Source organism: Acanthochromis polyacanthus, chromosome 19 (assembly GCF_021347895.1).
Source record: "Acanthochromis polyacanthus isolate Apoly-LR-REF ecotype Palm Island chromosome 19, KAUST_Apoly_ChrSc, whole genome shotgun sequence".
In the NCBI taxonomy this organism is placed as follows: Eukaryota; Metazoa; Chordata; class Actinopteri; family Pomacentridae; genus Acanthochromis; species Acanthochromis polyacanthus.
The window spans coordinates 10,435,765-10,445,537 of record NC_067131.1 but is presented as its reverse complement, the minus strand read 5'-3'; the positions used below and the strand labels follow the sequence as shown (position 1 = coordinate 10,445,537).

The 9,773-nt window shown below is 40.0% G+C and overlaps 1 protein-coding gene across 1 annotated transcript; it reads right to left on the bottom strand.

Moving 5' to 3' along the window:
- Nucleotides 1–2,396: 2,396 nt before the first annotated feature.
- On the bottom strand, nt 2,397–9,529 carry klhl11 (kelch-like family member 11). The gene is made up of 2 exons (XM_022191696.2): nt 8,697–9,529; nt 2,397–5,292 (listed from the first exon to the last, which is right to left on the bottom strand). Exons 1-2 carry the CDS (start codon nt 9,227–9,229, stop codon nt 3,708–3,710), a joined length of 2,118 nt encoding a protein of 705 aa, XP_022047388.2. The 5' UTR covers nt 9,230–9,529; the 3' UTR covers nt 2,397–3,707.
- Nucleotides 9,530–9,773: the final 244 nt, after the last annotated feature.

Below are 9,773 nucleotides of genomic sequence, written 5' to 3'. Positions count from 1 at the left end.
TTATTTTTGGACAAAATTCATGATGGTTTTTTTTTCAAGGAAAACTGCTCTATAATGTTTTTCACTGCCTACTTTACATTAATTCATCATATGGCATGTTTTTACGACATGTTGAAAAAATCCTATTTTTTTTGTCATAGTATACTATGGCGTTTTTTTTGGACAAAATTCATGATGATTTTTTTTCAAAGAAAACTGCTCACTGGTGTTTTTCATGGCCTACTTTACATTATTTCATCATATGGCATGTTTTTACAACATGGGTTTTTTTTTGGCCTTTTTCTCGGCTTTATTTGACAGGAGAGACAGGAAATGGAGAGAAGAGTTGGGGTAAGAGATGCAGCAAAGGGCCTCAAGCGGGAATCGAACCCAGGCGGCAGTGTCCAAGACCAGCCCCTACACATGGTTCGCCTGCTTAACCCAGTGAGCTATACAGGCGCCCTTCTTATAACATATTGAAAAAAACAAATTTTTTTTGACATAGTATACTATGGCGGGTTTTTTTTGGACAAAATTCATGATGATTTTTTTTTTCAAAGAAAACTGCTCTATAGTGTTTTTCACGGCCTACTTTACATTATTTCATCATTTGGCATGTTTTTACAACATGTTGAAAAAATCATATTTTTTACGACATAGTATACTATGGCGTTTTTTTTTGGACAAAAATCATGATGATTTTTTTTTCAAAGACACCGACTTTTGATAAAATTGGCCTTGTAGCACATTGTCTCGCTTACAACGATTTGAAAAAGGTATCATTTATGTTTTGACAAAATATATCTCTTGAGTTATTGATGCCGGAAGTCCTAATCTGTGAATATCTTTCCAACTTTACCGAACTCAACATCTGGAGTGTATGGCACACATTATATCTGACACTAAAGTTGCATATAAAGTGCATCAAAACCGGCACCGCTAAGAAAATAAACACTTACCAAACTATCACAGTCCTTTCAGTGTCTTCTGGTAGAATCAGCTGAAGGTCAACAAGCTAACAGGCAGGGAAGCTGTGTGTGGAAAAGGTTTTGCTGATCTACCGATAAATAAACAGTGATCATATCAGAGTTAAGGAGCTGTTCTAGTCAATATCTTGTTATCCCGCATTTAGGCAGTTATTTATTTAGGCCTATGTTTGATTCTTTGTTGCAACGGGTAGCCTATCTGCTGACGTGTCACCCGATTTACAAACTTTTTATCCTCATCCTGTTACTACACGTTGTTTTGTTTTGGTGTGCTAAACTCATTTGTGTCTGTAGGAGCTGCAGCCCTGCACACATATCAGGACACTTTTCAGGAACAATTGAGGGGTGTGGGCATACTAATGAGCCAGGTATGTTGAGCAAAAGACCAGAGTTTTCTGTGTCACGAAGGTGTCTCTTGCTCTTTCCACCCTCCACTCTGTCGGCAGTTCAGTCTGTGACAGTCACAACTGGACACAACTGGACTCTTTTGCTGTTTATGGTTGAATTGTATTTTTACTGTTTTGAAGTTTTATGTTTTTCGGTTTTTTGGGTTTTTTTTCTCGTTTGTCGCTTATCTTCTTGTCTGAAGCCTGTCTGCGCCTTTGTCTCACTCCTTCGTTCGGCTCACTAAACATCGATCTGCTCGTCTGTGTAGACCTGAAAAAAAGAAATCAAAAAACAAAACCTGGCTACATCACCATGCTAACTTATGCTGCACACCAAACCTGGTCCGGACCAACGAATTAGTATTTCGTGCGCACCTTATAGCTATATTGTGGCGACAATTTTTTTTAACCATGTCACCAGAGGGGCTCCGTACAGATTTAATCCAAACGAGAAGAGCAGTCTCGGTTGCCCCAACCATAGGACCTGTCAATCATTCCAGACCAGACTGTCAATCAAGTAACCCTGCCCCCTGTGTTAATGCTCTATAAAAATATTCAATATTGATTTATTTTAAGATCAGCCACCTGATCTCTCATTATGACCATGACAACTAATGAAAAAAATTATATACACTCTATGCACTGTACTCTGTTTGGCTCTACACTTGCTGATGACCACTTCCGGTCTCAGAGAATGAAAACAATGACTTTTTTCGTTTCTGTCTCTTACTGATTTTACTTTTTTGTTATTCTAAATATAAAATGAAAATCAAAGCATTTTTAAAAATTTCTTATATCCCTTTTTGACCATGAAAAGGAAAAACGCCTTGTATTTCTTTCATTTCATTTGTATTTTCAAACAAAAATCAAATAACCACTCGCTTTTTGTTTTTCCAATTCTAATTGCCAAAATATACATGGAGCAATGACACTGGAAGCAAACTCAATTTCAATACTAATAATGAAAAATACTGAGATGAATAAATGATCCATACAACAATAACAGAGTCAGAAAACTGGAGTCCAAAAACAACACAGTGCAACATTTCAGATCCTTTAGTGCAGGAAATACATTTAATTCAACTGTTTTAATAAGACAGAGTTGGGATTATATGGCACAGTTGGGAACATGGAGAGAACCATGCACAAAGACATCACCCTTATAGTTGAATGTGCTTCACACATTGTATAATCTTTCCACAGTGCAATATCTTTATGTGAACATGTGCTTTCATTTGCTGAGACAAAGATGCAGAGGAGATTCTGCCAGAAGTGCAAAGGACAAAAACACACGAAATTTGTCCACTAAAACCAACAAAGCTCAAAACTTTCATCTTGAAGGAATGGATCCACTAGCCAGCCCTACAGCACAACAATTAAATTTAAATAAGAAACAAAGCTTCTTTTGGCAAAAATGACATCTCATTATTATTATTATGGCAGCATTTAGTGTATCTTTCAAGCTATGCAGCAACCCGGGAAGTCAAATACAACAATTTTTGACAAGCTGGAATATTTAAGAAATCACATCCGCTGGAATGGCAACAAGTACTGTACAATCTATAAAAACCTCATAGAAAATCACAAACAAGCTGTTCCCCAATATGTGCTTTTCTCTCTACTTAGTGCTTGCTACAAAAATTCAGATACGTGATTGTCTAGTTCAGCACACACCAGATACAATATGACCAAGACTTTGATATTCCAATGACGCGAGTGCAAAAAAAAGCCAACAGAAAACAAAAAAACATGGTGGAAATCGGAGGTAGAAAACAATCAGATGCAAGTAACGACAGGAGCAAAACGTTAAAGCTGATACTTAATTTCTCAGCGGAGTATTTTTATCACCACTACACTGGTCCTTTTCTTCTAAGTTACATCACAATAAAGGCAGACATCATTTACTTTGTAAGGTTTATATCTCAACACTAAGCTCACCAAATTTCACAAGAAGGTCTGGGTGGTAACTGGTATAGTTGCATTCTAGCTCATACCACAATTAATGCTGACATCATTACCTCTTAGGTGTTAGCAAAGGCCACAATTTAAAAAGCTAAGCCATGTAGCTCTAAAATCAAGAATCTTCACAGAAAAAAAAAAATCACAGCAGTCACAGTCTGATTTACTAGCAGAAGAAAAGTAAGGCATAAGCTGATAGTGTAAGGCAAAATGATTATGCTAGAATGCTAATTCAGTAGCCACTTTGGCTATCTGTTCTCTTTTTACATTAAAAGTGTATTTTTTTGACTGAAAAAAACTAATTTCATCTCAATTAAGGCAAAACATAAGACTGAAACTTTGGATAAGAACAAAACATGAATCAGCAGATGATGTGCTTGTTATTCAATGCGGATTTTCAGCATTCGATCTGAGACTGAAGCTGTCGTCGCAGCGTGAGGGTGCGTCGATGGAGCTGCTGCATCTGTTGCATGCGATCTCTCTGGCGAGCCAGGTTCTGGGGCATCGGGTAGCGCTGGCTGCCGTACAGATACTGGTACGGGACTCGGACGTGACAGGCTGCAGCTCTGCAGCGCGGCTGAGGTAAAGGCGGCAGCAGCATCCAGCGCTTCCTCTCAGCGCAGTAGCGGTAGGCCTCTTTGCGGTACTGCTTGTCCAGGTTGTTGCTGTTCCTCCATCCACCCACGATGAAGATGTCTTCTCCAAGGTAGCAGACAGCAGCACCTTCTATGGTAAGGACCTCTGATGGGAGGCTGTCGAGGATGTCGTCCGAGATGTTTCTGCTTATTTTCTGCTGGGCGGCCTCGACCGTCACCTTGTAGTTCTTGGGGCAGCAGGAAGCTGTGTGGTAGAAGTTGGTGGATGCAACAGCCATTTGAAAGCTGCAGTAGTTATCGATGAGGGGTAGGGAGTCCACTTCAAGCCACTTGCGACTCTCCGTATCATAGCGAGTGGTCACGGTGCTCAGTCCGTCCTCGTTGTCGATGTCCACAGGAGTCCTGGCCATAACGTACACATAGCGATCCTCCACACTCAGTGTTTTTACATCTCGTAGGATCTTTGGAGCGGGTTCAAGGTTGAGCCACTCGTCCTGCTCCGGTTCGTAGACAGTGACGTCCTTGAAGCCTGGACTGAAGTTGCCATGACCGCCGATGCTATATAGCACATCTTTGACACATGTGAGGCCAAAGGAGTGCTTGCGGCTGGTCAGGCTGCTGACCTGCTCCCAGCTGTTGAGGTTGGGGTTGTAGCGCTCCACTGTCTTGGCAAAACCAGGCTCCATGGACCCTGCCACGTAAACATGGCTCTCAGTGACAGCAACCGCATGTCCATCAAGGTGGTTGTGAATGTGTGGAAGGTTGACCCAACGGTCCTCAGCCACAAAGTAGCCGACACACTCACTCAGATAATCTCCGCCTTCTGAGACACCACCCACTACCATGACTACATCCATGTTCTGGCCAAATCTAGGCTGGATCGCTGCCATGTAGGAGGCGCAGAGCTCTGAATCTGTTGACTTGAGGTTCTCGAAGCGAACGGCGTGGACCTCGAGTGCGTCACACACCAGCTGCAGACAAGCTGCATTGTTCGCCACTAAGGGCTCCTTCCTTACCACTCTTGTCAGGTATGTAGGAGCAATCTGTGGCAGCCTCAGAAGCCTGAACAGCTCCTCGAAATGCTTCTCTCGCTCCTCTGTGTTTTGGTGAACCCATTTCACGATGGCATCGAACAGTTCCTGTTCAGAGTCCACGGTGATTTCTGAGTCGGACAGCCAGTCTCGCACCAGATGAAACGGCAGCGTGTAGAATTCCTCATTGCAGATGACTTTGTGGAAGTTTCTTCTGATGGTTGTGGCGGCTCCCTGGGCCAGCTGGTCCAGAGTGTACATGTGTGCCAGGCTGTGCACAGCGACACAGTTGGACAGATTCAGCTTCTTCATGAGGAACTCGCCACAGAAGGTCTTCAGCTGCCCCAGAAGGAACCTGACAGAAGGATGAAGTCAAAATGACTATGACTGTAACAGTGTGTAACAGTGTAGCTTTGATCTGCTTATGATGTCTATCAGTTACTGCAGGCATGTAGTAATGTTTTGTTATTTTTGATTAACCCTCCTATTTTCCTCATTTACGGGCACCAAAAAATATTGTTTCCTTGTCTGAAAAGAATCCAGAAATTCAGCAAAAAATTCCCCAAATTTTTGAAAATTTGCAAAACCTTCAGGAGAAAAATCCCAATAATTCCTTAAAACTTTCCCTTAAAAGTCATATTTTTTAAAAATCCCCCAAATCTGGCAAGAAAATTCTTGTAAATATGTTCAAAAAATTAGTAAAAATCTTTCAAAACAATTCTAAAAACATCTAAAGTGATTACATATATATCAGTAAAACTTCTAATATTTTCCTTAAGAACATTCACAAGAAAAAAATGGTTTCGCTGGATTTTGAGTGATTTTTTTTGTGAATGTTCTGAAGAAACATTTTTAACATTTCTTTTTTTCCACCAAAAAATGTCCAAAGATTTCCCAAAAATGTTGAAAATGTGGACATCAGAAGTTTCACAGTGAATTTTTTTCCCCCCACATTTTCAAACTTTAAAACGGGTCAATTTAAACCCGCAGGACGACACGAGAGTTAATCTTAATTCACTTTTTGGCTTAAAAAAGGTACAATAAAAAGTCCAAAATGTTGATGTTACATAGTGCTTTTGATTGAGTGACAATTCAAAACCTAAAGGTATTAAGTTAAATCAAGGCTCGACAATTAAAAAATACCACATGAGAAGTTAAAAGTGTTTGTCATTTTGCTTGAAAAAATGACATAAATGATTAATCAGTTACCCAAACAGTTACAGATTAGCTTTCCGTCAATAAATCAATCCACAGAGACAGTATCATGTGTCAGGAGCTAACTAAAGCATGCAGGTTCATTCAATCCACTTAAAATTCAAGTAGACATTCCTCGGCATTGGCATTTTTAATGATTTCATAAATGTTTTCTTTTGTTTTTCTTTTAATAATCATCATCCTCTGTTCTTAATGTCTTTGTAAAGCACTTTGAATCACCTCGTTGTTGAAATGTGCTATATAAATAAATTTGCCTTGCCTTGCCTAAATGTTTAAACAAAGATATATAAATATGAACCCAGGAGAAACCAAGACTCTGTCTGCTATGACAAACATTATAGAATGAAACGATTTAGGTCTTCCTGTCTCTGGTACATCTTTTAACACATGAATGTGCAGGAATGATACTCTGACTGTCTTAAGTTATATAATAACATCCCAACAGTACAGATGAAGTTTTTACTGTGCACGAGTCTCCAAAAAGTATCATTAACCACAGGTATTATCAAATTTTCTTGTCTATGCAATAGTATATTTTATATGAAACTTCAAAAAGAGAGAGCTTCTATCTGTTCTATCAATGGACCCAATAAGTAATAATCTCTGCTTACACTTGAAAATCCTACAACTTCCATTTTTATTCCCCTAAATAGTTAAATACTGGTTTTAGTGTTTAGTTTTTCTGACTGACTGATCTGATCTGTTTAGTTTGACGTTGAATGGAACCATGAAAGGAATTAAATGAGCTCACCAACGGCCACACGTCAACAAAACAGTACAGGTCTAAGCTGTCTCACCCTGACAAGTAGAACAACATGGGAGTTGTCAGTCTGGTATATTCTGTGAATCTGAAGCAGCTCAAACAAAGCCTTCCTGATTTGACACAATCACAATACATGAGCGTTTAATATGAGCCACATCTGCTCTCAGGAGACTAGTTGGTTATTTGATCAGTCACTTAACAGCAGACAGTTCTAATAACTGTTCCGTTTGCTGATCTGGCGTTTAACCAAACGGCTAATTTGCCTTGCAAAGACGCCAAGACACCAACTGTTCCAGCTTCTCCAGTGTGAATATCATTGGTTTTCTTAATCTTGTATTATTTTAAAGTACGTTATTTTGGGTTTCAACTGGGGCTAAAGAAAAAAAATTATACTGTGATTATTTTGGCCTTAAGGAGTGCGATATGAGTCATTGTTTTGGAGAGAATGCAAATTTTTGCATTTATTTTCCACTGAAACAAATACAAAAATCATCAGGGGACTTCTAATCAACCATCTCTGATTTGCTTGATTTTTTTTTATCACAAACTATTTAAAATGGCATCTGTGAAATCTTAGATTGTTTTATCAACTACTTTCAGAGACTTTTAAAACATTTTTTAGCTGTCACCCCCCTTTCATCCTGTCTTTTTGCATATTGAAATTTGAGGCTATAGCTTATTTGGACGACATTTTCTCAGGAACTATTTAAGATATAATCTTGAAAGTTTCCCATGCATTTCTTATCATGCCTTCGATGTACAGTCTTAAAACTCAGACGAGTAGATTAAAATTGTGTCTACATATTCGAGTTGAAATTTGCTGAAATGTGAAAAAAATGAGGCCATCATGAAAAGCCTTTGAGCCCACATTAACACAGAATTTGACATTAGTCCACTAGTGATATTTTCTGATCCAAATGCAGTTGCAGTTTACAATAACAAAAAAATGAACATAGAAAATATAGTTAATAAGAAATACTTGGTTTCAAATTAGCAGTCAGGTTTTTTTTTAAAAAATCAAAGTATTTGGTATATCAACAAAATCTCCACAAAGCTGAACTACTATCTTTATAAATATTCACATTTTATTCCATAAAATTTACATTCAAATTAGAGCTGGTCGAGCAGAAACTGTTCTAAAAATGCGATAGAATCACCTGGATGTGATAGTTGCGGTTATCGTCACCATATACGCATGCTCCCTTCTGTGTGGAGAATGAGACTTTATAGGAATGTGATTTGCTGCAGCATCACAATACTTTATTTGTAGTTTTATGTTGCAACACTTTTGTTTTAGAAACCAATCTTGGCCAGTAGCTATCCTGTTTTGCTTGTCTTAATTTTATTAACTCTTTTCTTTTTACATGTAGGCCTACAGTACATATTTTATTTATTTTTACATACATTTTAAATACATTTCATGTAAATAACATTTATTATATATACATTATTTTTCACTGTTTTATTTTCTTTTTCTAAATGATTTTTCAAGTTTTATCCTGTCTTGATATTTGCACTTTTATTGTTGCCTCTCTGTCTGACAATATTTACAGCAACTGAGGTTGCTTTAAAATGGTCTCTATGAATAATTTGTTAGTTTGAGGCTGTTAAATGCACTTTGCTGGCTAATTTTCTGTCCTGACCACATGCAGATTCAGTAAAAAGACAAAGAGTCTCAGGTGTGTCAGTCACACCTACTGAGGACATAAACCAGGTGTGGCACTGAGCGACATTATTAGTAAAGTTAATGATCAATATATTGATCTACAAAGATAAATCACCTGTCAGCAAGTTCCAGGACTTCATGCACATTGGCGGTGGTTACCCGGACTTCTCCCGTGTACATGAACTGGACCACCCGCTCCACGGTGTCCGGGTCCGGCCCGGTGGCGGAGCTCCACTCCTTCAGCTCCACTCTGCCGGACCGGGACTCGGAGAACTGTCCGCCCAGCAGCATTGTAAAGTACTGCGAGGCGGCCGACAGAACCGAGCGGTGAGCGGAGAAGGTGTGGACCCCGGAGGGCAGAGCACCGGAGCTGAACACCAGGCTCACGTCGCAGAACTGCCCCGCCTTCCGCTGCTCGTTCTGCCGCCGGGAGAGCTCGGAGCAGTAGGCCGAGCAGGTGAACTCCTCGGCCTCCTCCGGTTCGCCGTCACCTGTTAGCGCTCCCTGGCTGCTCCGGCCGCAGTCCTCCGGTTCTTCTGCCGCCGCCGCCATACCGCAGGGGGAGAAAGTCAGAGGTAGAGGAAGTATCTTTGGGACGAGCTCATAGGTAGAAACAACACACGTAAACAAACATTCAAGGACTGACATGCAGGCGCTGCGTTCAGAGGCTGCACCGGAGAACAGGAGCGCTCACTTCCGTCTTCAAGAAGACTCCGAACGCAGCCGGGTTTTACTGGACTGCCAATGGGAGGCTCTCACATTTAGGCTGATATCTCCGTAAATACAAAACAGTCACGTCCCTGACGCAAATACACCAAACTACAAGATGATACGGATGTTTTAAAGCTATAATGACGCATTAAGTCGTCCTAATTTCAGCGAAGTTTACCTTTTGTTTTAGGGATTCACCGATGCCGCGCATGCGTGTTGCGATGAATCCCACTGCCGGTGATGTGCACTTCACTGCACCTGATGTTTAGAGAAAATCTGCTTCATCACAAACCGCAAATCACACAAATACACACAGAGCCAGTTATCAGTCTGTTATCAGGTATTAGTCATGCTCATAGTTCGGTAAAGCTGATTTTTATTTCAGCATCTGGCCCATATTAGACCAGGTCCACATATAAAACTACTAAATATACACAGGTTAAATCTGAACTGGCTTATGGTGGATATGGCAAATAGTTAT